We start from the raw sequence: 23,821 nt of genomic DNA, 5'->3' as shown, positions 1-23,821 counted from the left end.
GGAAAAAAAATAATTTATGCATTATTATTTGTACATTTGCTCCAAAAGCAGACAAAATGACTTCCTTGGGCAATCTAGTATTAATGAACGCACTTGAATTAATGACATGTTTAGGCGCTTCAGCTGATCTGAGGGGTGGATTCGACTGGAGCCTCGTGTTCAAGTGGGAGTACCTGAGCCAGGCGGAGAGGCAAGCTAGGCAGAAGGACCCAACGCAAGCAATTAGAACGCCGATGATCGCCGGCGGCCTCTTCGTGATTAACAAGGCGTACTTCGAGAAACTGGGCAAGTACGACACGCAAATGGACGTGTGGGGCGGCGAGAATCTCGGTAAGAAAATATCTGATCTTGCATCTCGTCAATCGCGTTCGAAGCCGTCATTCCTGATCTGATCCGCTCGCAGAGATATCGTTCCGGGTGTGGCAGTGTGGCGGCAGCTTGGAGATCATCCCGTGCTCGCGGGTCGGCCACGTGTTCCGGAAACGACACCCGTACTCGTTCCCCGGCGGCAGCGGGAACGTGTTCGCTCGTAACACCAGACGCGCCGCCGAAGTCTGGATGGACGATTATAAACAATTCTATTACAACGCCGTGCCTCTCGCGCGCAACATACCTTACGGAAAGTGAGTATCCTTGTTTCCTTCATCAAAAGATTTCATTCAAATTCTACTACAATTAATCATTCTATTCTGATCGTGTAGAATAAACTAATGTTCCTTTTCATATTTCTATCATAATCATATCATAAATTACGCATGAAGCGGAGAGTATAAATTACATAGGAACAACTACTGGCTTGTAAAAGCGATCAACAATTTCGCGACACTCTCGATTCATTGACCGAAGTTTCGGAACGGGCAAAGTTTATTTCCTTTTCGATCGTTTATCGTTAACTAAAATTAATTTCTGCGTCGCGGCACAGAACCGATACGAAGCTCGATTTACGGTCGCGCGGTTCGCGCTGCCCGAAATACCCAATAGTCGATTTCATTAAAACGCGTCAGCGCACGTGAGCCGTATTAATAAAACGACGATTCCCGGTCGCCGTTCCCCTTGTTTCAGTATTCAGGACAGGATGGAGTTGAAGCGGAAATTGCATTGCAAGCCCTTCAGCTGGTATCTGAAAAACGTGTACCCGGAGCTAGTTATACCGACGAGCGAAGGCGGACCCGGCGGCTCGCTGAAGCAGGGCTCCGCGTGTCTCGACAGCATGGGTCATCTCCTCGATGGAAACGTTGGACTTTATCCGTGCCACGACACTGGCGGCAACCAAGTGAATATCATTTATAATTCCTTGCTTATTTGCATTAATTTATTAATCAATTTAGAGATTTTCTAATAAAATGAAATTATTTTTTTAGGAATGGGGCTTGACGAAGGACGGTCTTATCAAGCACCACGACCTCTGCCTCACTCTGCCGGTGTACGCTAAAGGAACCACGCTTCTGATGCAGATCTGCGATGGCAGTGAAAATCAGAAATGGAGACACCTCGAGGGTGGCTTGATCCGTCATTCGAGAATCCCCGTGTGCGTGGACTCGAGATATCACGCACAACGAGGCATCACGGCTGAGAAATGCGACTCGAACGCTGAAACGCAAAGGTGGCATCTGTACAATCATAATCACTAGCTCCTGGGAATGATGAATGTATCGTGAAGGCTGCGATGCCGTCGTCACTCACGAAGGACCGAAATCGTGGAGTATCTGATCAGAAGGAGACGCGTGGACCTGTTCAGGGAGGTCGACCTGATCGATCCGAGATCGATGTTGCTCATCGGCGAGCCGCTATGAAGCTTGTCTTTCGAAGAAAAAAGGGAGACGTTCGCAACGAACGAAAAACTATCTAATTCGAAGGATGATGCATCCTTTCCGATGTTCTTATAGATACAGTGGAAGGATATTGAAGAGAGACAGAAATTGGAATTGAATTCCTCTTTTAGGAGTAGCAGTTCGGTTGTCTTTTTTTAGGAGAATTAAAGATCGTGTATGGAATTGATTTGTGATGAATGGATCTACGCTTTTTATTTTAATTGATTGTATATTTGTAAGGACGAGGAGCGTTTTTAGTGATCCTAGTCGGGCGTAGAGTTGTTTCGAGGCATTTTCATTCCGGTGCATTTACATTTAAACTCGATGATCTCAAACGGGTATATCGTTTTTGGACATTTTTTCGCGTAGATTAAAACCCGAGACACCCCGGCGGGAAAGTACTCCGGCGTGATAATTTTAAGCAAATCATAGACTGTTTCACCGTTCGTTTAATATCAACATTGAAATGCATATTTATAAATTCTCATTTAAACACGTCGTTCCGTGAGCATCCAAACGAAACATAACAAATTTTCCTTTGAAACAAACGAAGTTAAAGCAGCAAAAAACGCTGTTTCTTGATCGACTATTATTTATAGCCAACACATACGCACGGTATCGTATGTGGCTCGTTAAAGTCGGTTCGTATCGCAAGATCGAGTTGCTTCATACAAACGCGTACGCTAACGATTCTCATAAAGAGATTTATTTTTCTATAAGAAAATTGTACACTTACTTGGTTGTGCGAGTAGCTGGGAATTGGTGTGCTCGCTCCACGAAGACTCGACGTGTCTTTAAATATTCGTTCAACAAATAATTCTGTTCCCTGTTTTTCATCGTTTTATTCTTGCTGACAATATTTATTGAATTGTCCGACTCGTCGAGTGGATCGGAGACGAGTAGAATGGTGCGACTTACTAATAATGCAGCAATACGTAGGGAGAGGTCTTTTGTACACCGATACTTTCACGAGGACAACAATGCGACTGCCGTCATCTCGCATTCGAGCCTCGAATAATTATATTATACAAACCGAAGTCATCGCTATCGAGTTATTGTAAGCTTTTGTATGATAAGAGCGCGCACCCTAATCGCCTATACGCGTTCATAGCTTCGCAGAAGCTGTGTACATTCGAAGAGAGAGAAAGAGAACGTGTGTGTGAGAGAGAGGAATTGTTTCTAATCATAAAACACGTTAAGCTAAGCTATCAAACATAACAAATTAGATTCGAAACTGTACATTTTACGTATGTAAGGTCTCGTTTACTAAAAAGCTCTTATGAGTATATCACATTCTTTTCGCTCGAGCTTTACAGATTCGACGTGCACTGTTCAATTCGAATATCTCGATTTTTATTCGATCAAAAAAATCAAATGCTACAAGACGATAATAACATTTACACCTAAGCTTCCTCCCAGTCCCTGGATAAGATTTTCTAAAGCTACGCGTTGTAATTCGACGAGGATATCAAAACTTGTGAAACGATGAACGAGCAACTGCTTACTTCCGAACTTCCGATTCCTCGCGAAATCGACGCGCTGTAAATACTTGTATCGATTACGCAATCGTCTGTCTCCCGTCCTAAGGCATCTCCGATTTAAAACAATTAAAAACTTGGTCCGCGGCGTATCGCGGATGCAACAACCATAATCGCGTGCTGAACTTGTACATAAGCGTGTCTACGATATAAATAAGCTGAGTAAAAACTTCGTACTTCCATGCAAAAATCTGTAAACTGTAAGATAATAGAACGGGCGGCTCCATTTTAATATGTAAGGATTAAATGAAAAGGGTCACGCGATTTTTCGTGCCCTGTTAATAACAAATACACCTGTACATTAACACGAATGTTTCCAGTTTCTCTATTCTATTTATGATACGTTGAATCTTTTATTACAAATTATAGTCTCACGTTGCGAGGAAGGGATCGTTGATCGTTTGAATCTGTTAAACATACCGGTTGCTTTTTAATTGAGACCTGACGCTATGTTCTACGAAGTTGGTACATTGAAAACACAGTATATATAAACGTAAATTGTGAAATTGTAACGAATCTACAATTTCCACAAAGAGAATTGACCTTCGATATAGGATATGTAATACCCGTCTTCAAATTGTACGCGTTGCATTTCTACGACTCTGTACTTTACACATGTATCATACTAAAAAATCAAAATATGTATAAATATATACGGCTGGTATATGCTTATATATATTTGCACTTCGTACGTTAAGGAAGCGATATTATAGTACTTATAGAAACGAGGTTTTCTAATAAAACGATGGAACTAATTCAGAAGTCAGCGAATCGAGATTTATTAACAAATACCTTGCGTGCAAGTACTATGATTTTGCACCACGTTTCTTCAGTCCTTTCTTCACTTTCATCTTAAACTCCTCTAAGTTTATATCATTCCTCTGCCCCTTCTTCTCCTCTGGCTTCTCTTCGGGAGGGACGAACGCCTGTGCTCTGCGTTCTTGCCTCTTCTTCTCAGCCTCCTGGTGCCTGGCCTCCTGTTCCTTCTTCTTCTTGGCTCTCCTCTGCTCCTCCTTCAAGAAATACTCACCCGAAGCTATCATCTTATCAATCTTGCTTTCCTGTTGCGGCGGCGGGAACGGAGTATACGGCTTCTTCTCTTTCTTATTCTTAGGCTGCTTCCTTTTGCTGATGTTCTTACTGTTGAACTTAGGAAGGAACCTCTCCCAATTCTCGTTCTTCAATTTCGGATCTTTCGCTAATTCCCTTTTGATCATCAATGCCTTAATGTTATAAATCGGATGAATGTTCTTCATAGTATCTTCCACGATGCGCCTTACTTGCTGAAGACCCTTGTAAGGACCCAACGCGGACACTGTCTGTCCTTGTACAAGAACGTAACAGTTTGTCAGTAATTCTATGGACTTCAACGTGCATCCTTTCGGACCGATCAGTCTCTGTCTTCTTTTCACGAACTTCTCCCGATTGCCTACGAACGAAGATATCTTTATAATATCCGCACCAATGTCGTCCTGGAGGACTCGAACTGCTTGCTCAAATGGAACGGATCTACACAAAAGCTTGATCATATCCCGAGCTTTGATTATAATGTATGGGTCCCACGTTTTTCTTGTAGTTTTCACGGTCATGCTGCCTTCGACCAGGTCCAATTCAGCTTTAATCGCATGCTCCTCCAAGGCTTTCTGCACCAAGGGCCAATGTTCGTTTAGGTAATGTTCCCTGTATTTGGGGAACAACGTCGCGAATGAACTTTCTTCCAGAAGACGATTGGGATTGTGTTCTGGTTTAAATTCGGGAATCTTTAACGACCAAGCGTTGTCCACTGGCCCTGTCTTTTTAGGTCCGTTCTCTTGCTCCGAATCACTCATTTTTTAACAATGTTGTGTTTGTTTATCTCATTACTTTAAATATAGTAATTCACGTACATTAGTGAAGCAATTCTATTTCACTTCACGCGAGAATGATTTTTAATTATTAGGATTGTCACTTATCAAGTTTTTAACTAATGTTATTTCGTTTGTCAACGAAATTATTACACGTGACTCGAAAGGAGGACTGAGGTTATACTGTTGACAATCTGACCTCCACAAAGCGGCGGCATCTACTGAACGAACAGAAAATCTGGATGTCTGTGTGAATAGTGTGCATACTTGCCTTGCAGTTTGCACTGTTTGCAGTGCAACCAGTTCAACTGTTCATGAGATCTGATAAAATGGGACCGAGTCAAAAACTACAATCTAATGTAATTAAATCACAAATTTGATTCTTCATTTATTCGAAGTAAAAGGAAATTGCATAAGACCTTTCTCATACCTAACAGATAGACTTACATTTTTGTTACAAGAATTGACGCTACCGAAAAAGATTTTATACAGTAATTATAGGCAATGATGTCCTTTACAAGGAAAATTCTATGAATTTTTCATCTAACTTCGATATTTAACGAGTTAAGTATGATTAATCGGCATTTTGTAGGTGTTGAGAAAATCCGACCATCCCAGTCTCGAAACGGCCAACATTTGACAAGAAATTTCGTTTTTCCACAATAACTCCTAAATCGTTGGTCGTACGGGATAAATGCATACGACCTTTCTTGTAGAGGACGGCGAGATCTCTAGAATCTAGAGAATTTCTATATAACAGTTCTTCGCTAGCATCAATATTTAACGAGTTATTGACGAAAAACGAAAGAACAGTTTTTTGCAAATTACTCGTAAACTATTGAAGCTAGCGAATTCTTTTTGCACAGAAATTGTAGATCTCGTCGTCCCCTACAAAATGAGCCTAAATACACCCCCCTACGTCCATCCGTTCGGGAGTTATTGAGGAAAAACGAAATGTCTTGTTAAAAGTTCGCTAATTATAGTCCTCAATGAAGATCTGACCTCCGAGTGGCATGTGCATTACCCCTCCATACGTCCCACTGGATATTTGTGAAACATGTATTTCCTGAGTCCCTGACGTTGACTTGGAACCATGCAAAGCCTGCCTGATAAGTACTTATCTTTCTCGTATAAATAGTGGCCGTAATAGTTGCTTTAGGTTCAGTATTATCCTGCGCGCTCCATTGACCACATGAATCTTTGACTACAGTCTCGTATAAGGAAGAACTGAAACAGTTTGCCAGTTCTTCTCTTTTACATCAGAGACAGCGTGAGATTTACTACTGAAACAAGTCGTTCTTCAAAGGTTTCAGCGCGTTGAAATCTTTGCCTGCTTTTACTTGGTGATTTGTGTTATTAAAGCTACGAGAATTACTTTTAAACGCCAGGTAAGTCTCGATAATTACTTCTTTAAAAATGCTTGGGTTGCGTTTTCTTTATTGGAAGTATTTAGTCTTTTACATCATCGTGTTGTAGTTCCTTAGTTATAAAGGCGAAATTGTTTGTTCAGGAAACAGTTTAAAACCGTAATTATTGTTACTTGCCACTTTGTTCCAATGTCATGCAAGCTATCTTAAACGATTGGCAAGAAACACGTATAATTGTTACTGAAAAAATTCGATAAGATAATTTTGTGCATATTGAAAAAATGCTTAGAATAAACGTTTAAAAAATCCATGAAAAACGGATCAATATATCCATGATTACTATTTCATAAATTAAATGTCGTTTAGAATATCTCGTTGTCAATTGTTGTCAAATTTTTATTTGATATGAAGCCTTTATCGTTAATATAAGAATTTCTTTTATCGAGATCCTTGAGAAAACAAAATGATGTATACTTTCTGCTGGGACTAGTAATGAGTACTCCTGATTCGATTGCTTTATCAAAATTGTCTATATTTTCTATTAAGAGTCCATTTCTCGAGATGAGTTTAAATTAATATATGAAACAGTAACGAAATGATCAGTAACAAGAGAAGTTAGAAAGAGCGAGTTTGCTACTTGTTACTAATAATTGATAGAGGAATTCAAGACGAATAAAATCGCGTTTGATCCATCCCGATAGCTCAATCTGTTCCAGAAATATAGACTTGCAAAGTTTAAGTGCAGCGTTTTGAATCACTGACACGGGTCATCGACCTTTACACGAATCAGCTGAGTGTCTAGACCGGTCAACGTGCGAGAAGAATAACGACAGAAAGTCGAATCGAGGTGAATCAAACGGCATGTTAAAAAGGAGGCCTGTCCATTTCCAACATGAGAAATTTCATCCGTTTTTAATTATTTATTGCAAAATTATAGGCCATCGAACTTCCACGTTTTTCTAGAGGAATTCTAATTCGTTTTGATGTAAAAATGGAAAATATATATTTGTCTTCTCTGTAATAATTAATTTATAAAGAAGGATGGTTTGTAGGAATTTAAAAATAGCGTTCAATATTTTATGACTTTTTTATTGAATGTTTCTAACTGTTATTGAGAAACAATGTGGTGTCTGTCATACATATTATAAACTGGTCTGTGTATTAAAATTTCTTTACATGAATGTATAACCAATGATATCAGTGTTTTCTTCATAACGTGCAATTTTTCATTTTGTTAATTAATTTTATTCGCACAAGTCTGTACCCAATCACTTATGGCGGCCGTGATAAATACATACATACGTATATTTTGCGTATCGATCAATGAAACATCACCATAGTTCGCCTGTCTAAGAAACATTTATGAAAAGTTTTGGGTAACGATCATAAGTAGAGATTTATAAAAATGTTGCTGTATAAAAACATTTCTATGGACAGAAGAAACGCCACGCATTGAGTAAATGAATTTCAATTACATGATAATTGTATCCATTCAATCAACTCACTTTTATATTTTTTTGTTATTCATTCGGTTTAAACAAATAATTAGATAATTATGAAGAATACCGAACTCTATTGAAACGGTCGGTTATTCTGTCTAAATTATGATCTTGTCTTTAAATCATACATTTTTGGATATATAGGCTGGTATTCAGCGTCGTTACTTATATTAAAACACACCTCAAGCATTTAGTCCCTGTTTTCTGTACAAGATAGTTGCTGGAAATATGGGATACCAAATGCTGAAAACAATCTTAAGAATAATCAACGACTATGAATACCGGCTATAATCTTGTTCGTAAATTTACGAGACTGTGTCGAAGCAATCTGTCCAGAGCTTGGATACTCAAAATATACGAACAATCGTCACACTCGAAATTGAATCAATTTTCTCTAAACCACACGTTTAATCAAAATTTGGTCCATTATCTAGTTTTGATAGAGGTAATCACTAAGTTAACTATACAGTATTTAAAATCGATGACCTACACTAACTTTAACATTCGAACGAATTCAACAAATGAATTGAAAGTATCGTCCGTAAATGCTCATCCCAATAGATTTTTCAATTATATTTTCGTGCCATAAGTAGGTACAGCTGTGTTCGTATTACATGAAAATATTTTCACTTTCTTGGTGAAGCTGCCCAGGTCTTGGGACAAGACAACACACGCGACATTTGATCATTTAAGTCTTCAGTGGCGCACTGTAAGATCAAATCATAGGCCTCCTAACAATAGATAAATAGGTATATAATCGTGAAGCTGTAGAGATTCATAATGATCTGATACCGTCATTCATTTGATTTTTAAATACGCCAGTTTATTTAATTAAATAATACTTGGAATAGTTGATTATACTATAATTTCTTATTTTCTGTATCTTAAACTAAAGCGAATGATCGTTTCATTTCTTATGAAACATGCTATTAATAATTTCATGAATGGATACCAGGTACTTATAAATCTCTACAACCCGTAAACCAAGACCGTGTATCATGTAGTTTTAGGATATTATTAAGTAGGTATAGGTAGACATTGCCTATATACAGTTGCAACGAGGAACGTCGCACATGCCTACTTCTGGGCGATCCTAAGTAAAGCTTACAATTTGAATAAACTTTTTTTTTCGATAATTATGTCTTTAATAGTTAAGTAATAATTCTATTAGAAATAACAGTTCAGCGACTGTTATCGTTCCTGTGTTCATTTACATGTTACATTCTCTAGTGTTATTTCTTTTTTTTGTTTTATAGTTAATTCTCATACAACGCTTCGTATGTTTTGGTTCTGAGAAATAATTATGATAATTATTTTATTATTATAACTGGCCAATAAGTATCTGCCACGTTTTTTTTTACTTATATTATTAATCTATTTATCATATATACAGGTAATATACAATAATCTCCCTTAACGTTAAGCAATATTATAATAAACCTATCATCAATAATGTTATAATAGTTTTATATCAATAGAAACTTCACCGCATCTAATCCGTCAATGTGCACTAGTGTGGTTGCACACTGGAATATAAATACACTTTTATATAAAATTTGTATAATCTACATGAATCACTTTAAGTATATCTTCTCTTTTAATCACAAAAGATATATGTTTATTAACTACTACGAATGCTGTGGGCCAACGGGCTATGTCACTCTGGTACCTAAAGCTAACAATAATATTGGTCAAACGAAAAATCATATTTTCTACACTCGATAATAATTTTAGAACAGAACTTAACGATACAACTTATACTTTTCGATATTACAAAACTCCACTTCGATTCAGAAAGACAAAATTAAACATAAAAAAATCACACGAGGATTTGACGTATCGTCGAAGATTCAATATGTTACGAAATATTTATTCTGTTATTCTCATATCTCAGCGAACGAAAAATAAAAAACGTTTACTAGATTAAAAAATAAATTTTTTAGAATTTCTTGAGGATCTCTTCAAGAAGTTTCTACCAATAATTTATAACAATGAGAATAACGTTTCGTAATTGATAATTTGTGAACAAAATAAAAGTTAATCATTTTTAAAACGAAGCATAACAAGATATTTTTGATTACGTATTCTCTTGGAGGATACGAGTCACCGAAGTGTGAGTACCAGGGTGAAGCCCGTGACGACCAAGATTCGTTTTCATCTGTTGTCACTAATCATCTAAAGGAAAAGGAACACTATGTACGCTATACCATCAATAAGCAGGGTAAATTCACAACAGATGAATGACTTATCTATTCTGTTTTCATCTCCTCGATTAAAACTTATTTACAGAAGTCACTGTACAATCTTAGATCTGTTGTGATGTATAGGTCCATCATAGCCTTGAAATGCGAGTAGACCGATTTCCGAGGTAAAGATCGTATTGCAGGGAGTACTTAAAAACTCGTAGTCTTTCAGCACAGTACATTTTGTCAAGCAAACATTCCAAACATCGATAAATTCGTTAACCAGTTTCGATTGTTACACTAAAATATAGATAGGTTCTCTAAAAATCATTATTGTGTTGATATCGCGTCGATCTCGAGCCTCGAGAGTCAAAGGGAGAATGAGTCTGTGTTCTCGATATAAAATCTTTATAAATGTGCTGCACGATTTTCATAATTCATTGCGTCAGATTACTTACGTTAATGAAAATTCATCGAGCTGTTTTGTACCAAATATAAGAAACAGATGTTAGTAACTTCGCCTTCAAATGTATAGATCGTGTAAAAACTCATTTCGGAATGGAAAAAATTGACAAATGGCAACGTGTATAAAACAGTGTGCAAATTACCTCGAGATTGTATTGCACATTTATCGTATTAAACAAACATTTTTCCCCGTAGTGTCTACGTGTAAAACCCGTCGTGGAAATATTAACCACCTACTACGTTTCGGTATTAAAAACTCAGTTACCATTGTTGTCCTATCCAAAATAGGAATTAATATAATTGTGGTACGTGTCACGCGGAGTGTGAATCAGTTCTGGAACATATGCCCGGCACAATGTTATAACGCGCGATTCACTATTGGGAACGGAGGAAAAAATAAAAGGAGAAACGTCCAACGTTTCGAATGGACTAAAACGAAATCCGTGCAATAACATCTTTACAAACGAGTCACTAACCAGTGGCGGGATGCCTTCGTTTTCGTCCTATCGATTAAAAGTCGTCCTCCTCTTTAAATCTAAGTAATATGCCCTAACTTCGATCAATAGGAATATCATAATTAGAGCTAAAATTTTTTGTACCATTGCATTAGGTGCAAGCACCCAACAGTAACCCCACGTTATGTTTGAAACGTTCGTTTTCGTGTGCACTACCAAGTATTTCCTTCGGTCCGATTAAAAATATGTTTGTAGTAACTAGCAAACCTGCCGATGCTCTTGTCGACGTTCAAACGTCAGGGTAGCGATTTGATTATTCCTCTTACGACATGGATTTGGTGCCTCTCTCTTCTTATTCGAAGAGTGCTAGAATGTCATCGCTCGATGAAGGGTTACCACTGCTAGCTCCACTACTAGGAGGCGTATTCAGATCAGGTGGATCTAGATACGATAATAATTCCATCGGATCCACAACGTTATCTGGCAAGAGCTGTAACGAACATAGAAAATAAATAAATATCATACTATAATATTTCGAAGCGTGATATTAAAAATATAAACTACTATACTTACATTCAATGCTTCTTGGCCTGTACCCTCTCCGGCTATTACTGCAGCTGGGTCGAAATTCAAGTCCGATGGTATGTCTGCAGAGTCATTAGTTATGTTTGTATTCGTATTGCCAGACGTATTGTGGTTCCCTGTAGATTCCTGAGACGCAGGAGGAACGCTCGGCGGACCGCTGTTCCCGCCACCCGGCGTGTGCGGCGTGTGAGGGGTGTGAGGCGTATGCGGTGTATGAGGCATCTATAACAGAAGCGGAGCAGAATATTTAATATACAATTTCTCAACTGTGGCCGTTTAATTATATTTACACGGTAAATAATTACCTGATCATTAAGCGACTTCTCCATGGCATTGAGAGGATCCAAGGAGTTCACGGACTCATTTAAATGTGATAGAGGCCCAGCTCCGTTAGTATAGTCGTTATTGGCATTCGTAGTTGTCCCGGAATTTATATCGAAGGATCCTCCCGATGAATTCCGATGATTGATGTTATTGTTACTGTACGTGGTAGGCGTGTTATTCATCATAGAGCCGCTAACGATGCTGCTCATGTCCGGCGGTATGTACGGGCTCATCGCCTGATTCATGTCCCAACTATTCATAGTAGGCATGTTCATACTTCCAGGGGACATCGCCTTTGTCATTCTTTTACAGTCGCTCTCTTCCTCAGACTTGATGCTGGTTAAATTCTTCGCCGGCTTCCAATTCGCCATCGAGTCTATCGTTACCTCTTCCACCTCGGCGGTATTCAGGGTGTTCAAAATTCCCCACATGTATTGATCCACCTCCAAACCTTCCAACTGTGCAGGTTTCCTGTATACGAATATCAAAACTGTTAACCGAGGCCGAAAGAAATATTTATTTCTTTTTTGTAAGTCGAATCGGGAAACTACTCACGTGCATACAGGACATCTCCAAGATCCTCGCTCACAATTTAGCTGTAGGTACGATTCCAAGTCGAAGCACTGAATGTGCTTGCAGTCGTGTCCTCTGGCTGGCAGTGTGATGCGTTTAAAAGTAATAGGACATTTTAACGATACCTGTAATACACAGAATCGGACGTTGGTGAACGACTGATCTGTGACACAGCATTGCTGATCAACAAATCTTACATTCACCTTAAGTGCTGTTTGTTCCACGACGTCTTTCTCGGACTGTATACCGTTGTTCGTAATAGTATTATTAAAATTTCGTTTAATTTTAGTAATACAGTGTTCGGCCGTGAGTAGCCTTTTACGCAGCAATCCGTGAAGCACGCTTCTCACGCTTGGCCGATGAACCAATTGAAGTACGAACAGGTGGGACTGTGAAACAGAAAAGAGGTACTGATCAAGTGCAAATTCGAATTCGAAATCGATTCAGGAACATAGTGTTCGGCGTTAAATTAGCAACTTACACAACAACACGCTGATACAGTGATCTGTATCGTATTCCTCCCTGGTTGACAAACGTCCTTCAGATATAAGGGCTTGTGAGACGTCTTATTCTCACCGCGATCGATGACCAACGGCGTAGCGTTCACAGAGACCTGTACGCTCGCCGGCCAGTTCGTGTTCATTTGCCTGTCCTCGTGGTGGAAACACTTGAGTTGCAGTTCTAAGTCGGACCGCCACATCAACGTCTGATGCACCGTTGGTTTCAATTGGAATACATGGTTGCTTACAGCCAGATTATGTTCTAAGCGGAAGGGTGGAAGGATGATGCCATCCCTCACGGGGAATGTTAATCTTAACTCATCGTCCTCTGCACAGAACAAGACAATGTTCCGTTACAAAGCGATCTCTCTATAAAAGTTCATAATCGTTTCGAAGTAACTCGACTTACTCTGAATGTTAACCGGCGACTTCATCTCGTTGAAGTTAGGTTTGATGTCCGGATTGGGACTGATGTAGGGAGGCATGCTTGTTGCCGGGGTCAACGGCGGAGTTGGATTACCCGGTATTGGACTGTGCTGATAGTTCAGACTCCCCGTGGCCGTCGTTCTCATCGACGCGACGTCCGGTTGGTATTGGTTGCTCGCGGCCCCGGCTGCGCCGTACGAGGTCGCGCCGCCGGAGTACCCTGAGTTCGGTTGATGCCCGACGAACTGATTTCCGACCGTCGTAGGTCCCATGCTGACCGGTATGCCGTTGCTACCGTAGTATTGGTTGCTAGCCGCCTGATTCGGGGTGCTGTATGACGGCGCCGTTTGCCTCATGTTGCTAGTACGTATCATAGTGTTGGGCCCGAAGCCGGCGGCAGAGGGATTCATAGTTTGCATAGGTTGATATTGCGACTGGAAGTTTGGCCTCGCCGCCGCTGGATAATTGGTCGGATACTGCGACGATGACATGCCGTTGAACGCCGGCTGCATCGCTGCCGGGTTCGGGCCGGCGTACGGTCCTTGCTGCCTCTTCTGCGCCATGTGCATCGCAGGGTTCGGATAAGGCGCTAATCTCCTTGGATAACCTTGGTGGGGTTGAGCCTGGAAACAGATATTACAAACGTTTAAATACGATTCTCGTGGTTTTTCATTCATTTGACGAAAGTAGATATGCTTTACACACCTGCATGCTCATCTTGTTCATTTGCATGTTGTTAGGTCCCATCATATTGTTCATGCTCATGTTACCCATGTTGCTCATGGAGCTCATGGGCGTCATCCCGTTCATTCCACTCATACCGTTCATACCTCCCATCGACATAGGATTCATCGAATTCATTCCATTCATACTGTTCATCGAATTCATGGAATTCATAGAGTGCATCGGGCTCATCGTGCCCATACTATTAAAGTTGTTCATCCCGACTGGCCCCATTCCGGCCATTGGTCCTCTTTGGGCGTACCCTGCGTTGTAGGTTTGATGGGGAATTCCATGTTGGCTCTGCATCTAAGAGACAGACGAGTAAAACCATGTTTAATCCGATCGACTGATAAAATCTGTTATAATCGCTGGGTGAAAATGGTACCTGATTGAATTGGGAGGGGATGTCTTGGCGGTCCTGCATGGCCACCACGCTGGCAGTGGCGGTGGCCGTAGCGGTGGCAGCTGCCACCATCGCCGCGGCACTAAATGTCGAACCACCACCGCCGTTCTGGGGTGGCACCGCGCTATGATAGCCGGATGATAACACGGGCTGGACCCCAACGCCGATCGCCGCCGTTGTTGATGGTGTTTTTGAATCTTCTTTCAAGGAACGCCGCAAATGAATGCGGGTATAAATATCTTGTAAAAACGTGTCAAAAAGAACCGAGCTTCTGAAAAATAAAAGAAAGAAAAAAAACCGTGAATTAGCTGCATGAATTTACATGGTGAGCGTAATATGGACAGTGGTAGCTTGTTTAGGTCAGATTCGCGTTGGAACTGTGTGTCCACGAGCAATCGATTGTATCGCAACGTTCTCTATTTTCCACGGCGCGGCAATAATATACGTTAGTTATTCATGATCGTTGAATTATTTGAGAAGGTCGTCAATTTAAATCGCGCATCGCGTGGGTTGCGCCACAGCCACGCTTATTACGGCCGATATTATTTAATCACCGGAACTAATTGACTTTATAACAAACCCACTTATCGAAAATTCGCGCATCCGAGTACGAAAAAGAAAAAAGAAAAATAACTTGTAAAAACTGGTCGCAACGTGCGCCGAATGGAATTAGAAAAAAACGCGTAGGTACAAACTGCTACGTTGCAATCTTCGATTAGTGTTATCTTCGCTTGAGGCAGCACGTAAAATGCTTATCGGCACTATAAAAAAAAGAGAACAAAACGAAAAGGAAAAAAAAGAAGGTATCGAGGAATAATGGGCAAACCTACGCTGGTGCGAACAATAAAATTTTTTCCCAACGTCGAACGAGGAGCAAATATACTGTGAAAGGGGATCGAACGGGAACGTCTTAATTTTTCCAGCGGCTTCTAATTCTTCTTTAAAAATCGATTTACCTGCCGGGGGCCTCGGCATCGGAGCCTTTTCTCATTTTACGGGACGCGGACGGAACTACATTTAAGATACAGGGAAGGAGGAAGTCGAACGCTTTGTCGTGCCCTTCTATCGATACGTCCCAGGCCTTGAACATTGTTCGCTCTTTTCGAGTAGCCTTCGCCTCTGTCCCCGTTCCGAGGCGCGCGCGTATACCCCAAAAGATCGAAAGACAGACCGAACCCTGCGCCGCTCCGCACCGTTCATATTCCCAGCTGGCCAAGGCCCCTATTGGTTTTCTGTGGGAAATGCACGTGCTCTCTATTCACACACTGCCGTGCTCTCTCGCTGCGCTTATAATACCGTTCTGCTACAAACGCCGCTTTGCTCTGCGCGCCGCGCCGCGGTGCTACCATCCCGCGTCCGTCGTCGACGCGGTTCTCGACGGTGCGAATAAATACATGCGAGCTCTCCCCGCAAACGGAAACATTCACGGTTCCAGTGGAAGATCAACAAGTCTCTATTCCCGACCAGCATTTATTAATAACGCGCGGCGCGTAAAAATAAACCCGGTTTTATAAGAGACGCTGGAACTGTTTAATGGGGATTGTAAAGAAATTTAACCCGAAGCGACGATACTCGAGGGAAAATTACTTAGTGACGTGAAAGAAGTCGTGAACAAGGGTATATTATGACCATTGTTCTGCATAATGTTCGAAACTCGGGGAAACCACGTGAAAGAGTGCACCGTGCGTACCGTACCGTGGACGAAGGTGCGCGATATCGCGTTACCACGTGCACGAGACGCACGGCTCTTGCGCGTGCTCGCGGAAATCGTATAAAACTTCGGCTGGGAATTTCTGCGCAAAAGCGACTTCCCCTTCAATCTCGTCGGAACTTTTCGATCGGCCAGCAGTTTAAACGTTCCCGCGCGCTTTCGCACACAACAAACAGTTCCCATTCGATTCGAGGTATTTCGCATGCCGCAATAATTACATTGATTTAATTCTTTCATGGAAGATTCGCATTCTCTCTTTATTAACGGTGGTGGAATGTTTCATTCGCAGGGGGGCATATAAAAGAATTCTTACGACCAGCTCGAAATCACTGTTTCGGCATAAACGCGTTTGTTTATTGCAGGCCTTGAATTCGATAGAATCGTATATAGAGCGAGCAATCGGTTGATTTGATAAGATACCAATTTATGGACATTCGAGTTTTACTACAAGCTGATAACGATTTTTAGCATGTTACGATCGGGACAGAATACCTGCATACTGTTCTCCGGAATTAGTGAAAGAATGTTAATAAATGAAGAACCTTGTTAAATCGTTCGTTAAATAATTCTAGTTTTTTCGCTCGGTTGACCCTTAGCGGTTTTCAAAGTCAACGGGAGAGAGGGGCGCCTCCTCTCATCGGTAAAAACGAAAAAGAGAGAGCCCTCTCCCCGTGCGCCGTGTCCTCGAGACGCGATTATGGCGCATCGAACAAAAACAAATTTCGAATAATAGCCTCTCGGTCGAATTCAATGCGTCGCCGGTGGAACACATCCGCGTCGCTTGCGTATACGTACGTACGTCGCGCGGACAATACATCCATACGTACGTCAGGAGGGAATATAAGGCGTTCGTAAACGGGCACACGTAGAAGGACATTGTCGGGACCGTTATTAGTAAATCTTCGAGTACACCAATTAGGCACATCGGGTCACATAAGTATTATCATTCCAATTATTACGTATACGCCTGGTTACGCGCGTTCACGTGCCATTAATAAACGGTAATACGTGCAAATGAAAAGTGTCACGACAATAACGTCTGAACCGTATCCGGGCTAAAAATTCCATTCATCTTACTCCGTGTCTGCCGGGCCACTCCAAATTTTTCCATGCATCCTGTTATTGAACACGGTTCAATAGGCCAGTGTAAACGGATGACGTGGTGTACGTGTGGTCGATTATAATTAACACGGACTACGAATCAATAAGAAGGCGCAGGATATTGCTAAAAACTATGTTTCGGATAAATAAATTCCCATTAACGGGTGATGCTCGGGACTAGCGCTCTCTTTTCCTACGCGCAGGCAGTCATTGTCTCCGTGGTGTTAGATTTCCGCGACACCCCGTGTACACGCGTAACGTACTTACCGTCCAGATATAGCGCGGGGAGCATTTCGAAGGTTGACGTCATCCGCGTGCCACCCTCTTTAAATTCACTGCTGACAATGAGTGCAACGCCGACGGGGGTGAGAGAAAGACGCAGGGAAAGGGTGGTGGGTGAGAAAAAGACGGAGGACCGAAAAAGAGAGGGAGACCCGTCGAACCTATGCCTTTTTTCCCTTCGACGCTCTCTTCGCGTTCACCCTTATCCCTGACCGTGTATATATATATATGTATGTATGTATATTCCTTCTCCCCTTCGGTCCTTCCCCTCCAGGGGCGGGCCAGGCCCCTACTGTAAAGCCTGCAACGGGTTTCTCTTCTCGGATGTCAATATTTCGTCAACTAGAGCCCACTCGGCACGCAACAAAAGCGCCTACTGCATACAGTTTGCGCCGTGCGATAAAGAAAGAAGGAAACAATCGTCGGTAGCGTCTAACGTCCGTGATTCGTCGGTCGTTTAGAGGAGGACGCGAAGGGCACACCGGGGACTCGCTCCCGGCGCACAAGGGTGCGAATATGCGCGCCTAGCAGGAAACCGAATACGAAGCGCATTAAATAGTCGTTTATTAACGGCGTTCAAGAAAGAAATATGGAATTCCAGATTTAGTAACTTTTCCCCCCATCGATTTCACTGTATTAAAGTATTGACACTGAACAGAGACGTGGGAAAATGTATCACTACTTAATTTCTCAAATAACTTCTCCTTAGACTTGCGTCTATCGTTTCGAAATCGTTCACGTATTCATGGGTACTACAGCCAAAGGCTGTTTCCCCATTTACAGAAACCGAGGAGGCGACCAATACCGGCGATGCGTGTCGAGGTGGAGGCGAATAATATCGAGCGAGGAATCCTTGTACGAGATAAAATGGGACTCTCACGGTCGTCGCGCGCGTCCGACATGTAACAGCCGCGTTATCCTCGCTGGACGACGAGGAGCCTCGCTTTAACAAATCCAATTTTTATATTTTCACTATTAATGACAATTGGAATTAAACAATAATAATTGAACTGAACGATATCGATCTCACTGTTTTAAAAATAATCAATCGTCAAAAAAATATCAATCGTCCGGCATGAAATATTCTTGATATATTTGGAGCTCCGTTCTCTGTTCTATCGCACGGTCGAACCGGTCTAAACGCACCTTTAAAACGGGTGACAAAGAGACAGGGAGAGCGCGGACACGCGCGCGCAAACGCGGGAGTAAGGAGGACAAAAAACGAACACGCCGGATGCCGATCGCAACACTTCACTAAAATCAGGACACAGAGAGAAGGAGGATGGGAACGAGGATTCGAGAGAGTCTCGAGAACGTTCAGGCGGCAGGCATGCGACACGTAAACAAGAGCGTACGTCCGAGGTCGGCTCGCCGAGAGAGAATCGTGGGAGGAATTCCATCTTTTTTTTCTTCTTCCCTCCGTATTTTCTCTCCGGAGTGGAGTCGCGCACGAAGGGGGCGAGGAGGGAGGGGCTTTGATCCGTTCCCTGACTGCATCGCGTGCATTCGTTATTTTCGGTACGAATCGCAGAGACAAAAGCATTTTTCCTGCAAATACTCGTCTTTTGTTCGATGGGATCGGCGGATCTTTTTGATCGGGCACGTAAAAGTCGCTCGCTACTCATTTCACTCGCTTTTACGAGGCTCTGTTGCTCAATCGTCAAATGAGGTGGGGACCGGGTGAAGAAATCCGCTCGGGCTTTCGTCATGTAAAGAACGGTGAACGCGACAATGAGTGAAAAATAATTAATCGTTGAAGAAACGTACAGGGATTTTTCGTCGATAATCGAATCAGAGAACTGGCGACTCGTCTTTTTTAGTAACGCTCGCTGGAGAAAAGAAAGCAGCGCAGAAGGCAGGTTACATAAAAATCAAGGCTGCAGCAGCAGCAGCAGCAGCAGCAGGCAGGGAGGAAACCGAGGATGAGGTTTTGAATCAGGCTCGACGCTCGACACGTGCCTGTTACCTAATAAGATCTCGCGTCATTGTCGTAAATATTTTCATTTTCAGTCGGTCATTCTTGATGACATCGAATTTAAATTAGCCGTGAGAGACGCGGAGGAGCGCGGCGCGACGTCGCCGGTCACGTAGATGATCTCAACGTTCGCGTGCGACTGAACGTAACCCGGGGAACAAAAGTGAATGGACGTTGTTGCATCTTCGTTTTTCCAGCTAACAATGCACGCTCGGATCATGAATATCGAAAACAGTTTTTCGACGTTCGGAGGTTCGCAGGATTGGACAAAAGATTTCACTCGAAATCGCCGCGCGCTGCTGGCCTGGTGTTTGTTATGCAAATACCAATTATGCAATTCGAATCCGTATCTGCGGGACGTGTGTATCGCGCGGCGGCGTTGCGTCGTTCTCTTCCTCCGAAACGCTTCTACGCGCACTCCTTTGTACCCGTACGTCACGACACTTTTTGCATCGACGGCGAAAAAAAAAAAAAAAAGAAGAAGAGATGTGCACGCCAAACGGACATTGCATAATTAATTATGCAACCGAGAAGAAAACCTTAAGAAATTCCTCGGATTGCGTGACGACTTATTGAAACGTGTGCACGATCCACGAACGGGAGGTCTTTCCTTGAACAAAATCGAATGCACGTACATACACATTTTTGACGATACGCATCCAGTTAACACTAGAAAGACTGAAACTTTACTTCCTTGGGCAATCTAGTGTTAAAAGACGACAAACAAGACCAGGTTGAAACATTTTAATGAATGAATCGATAGAAATCGTAGATGCATATGGTTTGTGAAATAGCAACGATCGCGCCCATAACACGTCTGGGTCGAAACCAGATTTCTCTCATCCATTCTATGAGAAGAGATTCTGTCACTCGCAACAAACGTTCGTGGCATTTCGAGCCTGGATGGAATAGATTTTTCCCAATGCCTCGGGAAAAGGTCGAGCGACAGAAAATACCGCTTTTATAAGTCCCCAAGAGAGAAAGAGAGAGAGAAAGAGGGGGGGGGGGGAAGCTCGTGCGAGCTAGGAGAGGTTTCTTTTCTTGGGTCAGTTCTTTTTTTCCGCTTGCGATACTCGAGGCTGAACATTTTTCTTCACAGTCGCGCCTTGCCACCGAATGATTAATTTATCGTATCCTGTCGATGCATCGCGCCAGCTTGACTCTTAATCGTCTCCCCTAAACGCGAACGGAAATTCACGAAAGGAAGTCCGTAAGTTAGTCGATTTTAATTTAATAAATCCCCGTTCGTACTTTGTAATCTCTTCATTAAGGATCAATGAACTCACGTAGTCGTCGTTTCAAAACTGATGTATTTCTTTGTATTTGAAAGAAGAGTCCCCTTGAATCTCAATGAAAGAATGGCGGTCGTTCAATCGAGAACTGGTTTGTAATATATTTGAAGCGGGGTCAAGGATTCTCTTCCCATCCGCCGTCTTTCCTTCATCGCTTCCGACACGTTCGAAATCATCGGAAACACGTGCGCGGCACAAGGGTCGTGCGTGTGTAAACGGAAACAACATCTGCCGCCGATCACAAAGAAGCCAAGAACTGTAAGATTCGACCGCAGAGAGGAGGACGAACTACGGGTAGCTTCCTTCCGTAGGAAGAAAGCCAGAAACGCGCGAAGAAAGCATCGTCGTCGACAATGGCTGCCGATATAATAAGAGCAAGCAGAAGAGAAATCTCGCTTTTACTCCGCGAAATTATCCAACGCAGTCCTCCGAGCATAAAAGAATTCGTACTCTTTATTCGATCATAAGATTTTAATAAAAATCGTAAAAACTTATGAACTTTAACACTAGATTGCCCAAGGAAGTCATTTTGACTGATTTTGGGCAAATGTACAAATAATAATGCATAAATTATTTTTTTTCCCAAGTGAAGTAAATTCTTTTTATTGTTAACATTTACTAATAACTTGTTATATGACTGTAAATAATATAAAAAAATATTAAAAATTAATTTTAGACAAATTTCTTTACACATTATTCTTTTACAATGCAGTCATTTTGACTGCTTTGGGCAATATAGGTATATACTAAGTTTCAGTCTTTCTAGTGTTAAACAAGCTTTATAATTTTTTTTTCTTCTCTTTACCAGAAATATTTTGCATGCGAATTTATCTCTGAACGAATCTCAAGGTCCTCGTCTCGTCGCGTTTGTCAGAGAGAAACGATTCCTAGTTAGAATGTTCGCATCGAGCGCGACGCAAGAACAAACAGATTATGCAACTGGACGATATGCCTCGCATTGTCATTATGTAAGAATCTCAGTCCAATTCTGGAACAATACCACGACGATTTAATAATTGCGTCCTATAATATATGTGACCGCGCATAAATGGGAAGCGTCGCAAAAGAGTTTTGTAACAAACCTCAGCTATTGGTGTCACGTTACAGTTTCCAGGGGGAGTACCGCGTACCGTTTCAAAAACTGTGTGTAACACAGTCAAGTGCCTAAAATAACATCGACAAGGACTCCTATTATGAACCCTTTATTTATCCTTATCGTATAATATACGAGCCTCGTTTCAGCTGATTACGTTTCAACAGAAGTGATCATATCGATTAAAACGTGGCTGGAAAAAAAAAACCCACTAAACGCTTTATCAGAGACATTGTTGAAGGGGAGGGGTCGTTGGTATTGCAACTCGTCGTCGATCGATTACGAAACCTTTGCTGACACGTTAACAACTTTTGGACGTGGAAACCGCTCACGCGTTTTATCTTAATGTCAACTAAGGCGCGAAGGGGACTGGTTATTAATGGATGTCAAATTTTATTCGAAAAATCACTGAGAATTAAATTTATCTGCTATACAATCCCCGTTACACTTCGAGAAACAATGGAAAAGATCGGATTTATGGTATCTGTGACAATGGCCGACGATTAAATTTCAACCTTACGAGGACAAAACGCATTTCTGTAAGGTACATCACGCGTGCTTCCGAGTATCTCGAAATATGACGGAAGTAATTTATCAGCGATGCCGTAATATCCGCAGCTCAAATGTTCATCTTTTATACAAACCGCGAACACAAATAACGAACAATAAAAAAAAAAAAGACTCCCTTTGAATTAGAAAAAAATAATTTTTATATTCTCAATGAAAATTTAATCAATGATAAATTCGATGAAATAATTTTAATGCTAGCCGGAAGCTGAGTCGTGAATTTAAATAAAACTGGAAACGGAAAGCGCGTTGGGAATTTAAAAAATTGCCAAAATCCTTTTGCATACGAAGCGGTACTCTTGGCCATATACGGCAGCGCGCGGTATCCCGTGATTTCAATGTCGAAATCGGCCTTTGTATCGGCGAATCGTTACACGCCTTACGTCACGCGGCTTTTGACGCGCAATAAATCCTGCGGGAGGATGCATTACGCGCACGAGCCGCGCCGAGCGTGGCCGGTATAATACGCGCGCCGCCACGCGAACCAAGGGGCCCCCGCGTCCTCTTGTCAGGATTCGGAGAAAGTTGTTTCGGGGCGTTGATTGGCGTATGACGAAATCACGGAAGCCGCCGGCCAATCGTTGCTCTGGAAACTTTCCCAGAACACTTAACCCCTTTGACCGTTACATAAATATCACCCGATCCGGTGTGCACCGTGTTACAGCAATGTATCCTGCATACGACGAGATAAAGGGAACGCCGGGCGACAACGATTCGTTGCCTGCCTAGCGGACGCTCTCTCTCTCTCTCCCACGTAAAACGGTTAGCAGAAGCTGCGACCGCTTCTGTACGGCCGCTGGAGAGCGTCCGAGCCGATTCCCAGAGCGTAAATCGTTCACAAACGGTTTTATTAACTCTTAACGTTTATCCCCGAGAAGATTTCATATCGAAAGCGGGGAAATGGAAAATCTCTCAAATCAGATCACAATATGTTGCGCAAACGTTACGTAACGTCGGTTACATAAATTTACAGAAAGATATTAGCATTTGGCGATGAGGACCGTCGAAGGGCCGGGCTGAAACTCGTTCCGTGACGTTTAAAGCAAGGGCTAAGAACGAACGAGGAAGCAATTTATCAGGAATTAGAAAGGCACGCTGGAAATC

The 23,821-nt window shown here is 42.0% G+C and overlaps 3 protein-coding genes across 4 annotated transcripts in view; 1 reads left to right on the top strand and 2 right to left on the bottom strand.

Moving 5' to 3' along the window:
• Nucleotides 1-4,115, top strand: part of Pgant2 (polypeptide N-acetylgalactosaminyltransferase 2) — a 185,927-nt gene extending 181,812 nt beyond the window's left edge. The window contains exons 7-10 of the mRNA XM_018020110.2: nucleotides 115-330; nucleotides 404-623; nucleotides 1,063-1,273; nucleotides 1,362-4,115. Coding sequence (XP_017875599.1) covers nucleotides 115-330; nucleotides 404-623; nucleotides 1,063-1,273; nucleotides 1,362-1,631 — 917 coding nt within the window. The 3' untranslated portion in view covers nucleotides 1,632-4,115. The remainder of the gene's footprint in view (nucleotides 1-114; nucleotides 331-403; nucleotides 624-1,062; nucleotides 1,274-1,361) is intronic.
• On the bottom strand, nucleotides 4,102-5,434 carry dbe (KRR1 small subunit processome component homolog dbe). Its single transcript, XM_018020112.2, has one exon. The coding sequence runs from the start codon at nucleotides 5,176-5,178 to the stop codon at nucleotides 4,156-4,158; it is 1,023 nt and encodes a 340-aa protein (XP_017875601.1). The 5' UTR covers nucleotides 5,179-5,434; the 3' UTR covers nucleotides 4,102-4,155.
• Nucleotides 5,435-7,633: 2,199 nt separating this feature from the next.
• Nucleotides 7,634-14,967, bottom strand: tna (Zinc finger MIZ domain-containing protein tonalli). 2 transcript variants are annotated; one of them, XM_018020113.2, is made up of 9 exons: nucleotides 14,679-14,967; nucleotides 14,276-14,599; nucleotides 13,554-14,193; nucleotides 13,126-13,472; nucleotides 12,842-13,033; nucleotides 12,627-12,769; nucleotides 12,053-12,542; nucleotides 11,736-11,969; nucleotides 7,634-11,652 (listed from the first exon to the last, which is right to left on the bottom strand). In XM_018020113.2, exons 1-9 carry the CDS (start codon nucleotides 14,766-14,768, stop codon nucleotides 11,515-11,517), a joined length of 2,598 nt encoding a protein of 865 aa, XP_017875602.1. In that variant the 5' UTR covers nucleotides 14,769-14,967; the 3' UTR covers nucleotides 7,634-11,514. The 2 variants fall into 2 exon arrangements, with proteins under 2 accessions (XP_017875602.1, XP_017875603.1); XM_018020114.2 differs by having other exon boundaries at nucleotides 11,515-11,652; nucleotides 12,848-13,033.
• Nucleotides 14,968-23,821: the final 8,854 nt, after the last annotated feature.

Source organism: Ceratina calcarata, unplaced genomic scaffold, assembly GCF_001652005.2.
Source record: "Ceratina calcarata isolate Rehan_Ccalc_2016 unplaced genomic scaffold, ASM165200v1 scaffold216, whole genome shotgun sequence".
NCBI classification, from domain to species: Eukaryota; Metazoa; Arthropoda; class Insecta; order Hymenoptera; family Apidae; genus Ceratina; species Ceratina calcarata.
This window is presented reverse-complemented; position numbering and strand designations above follow the sequence as displayed.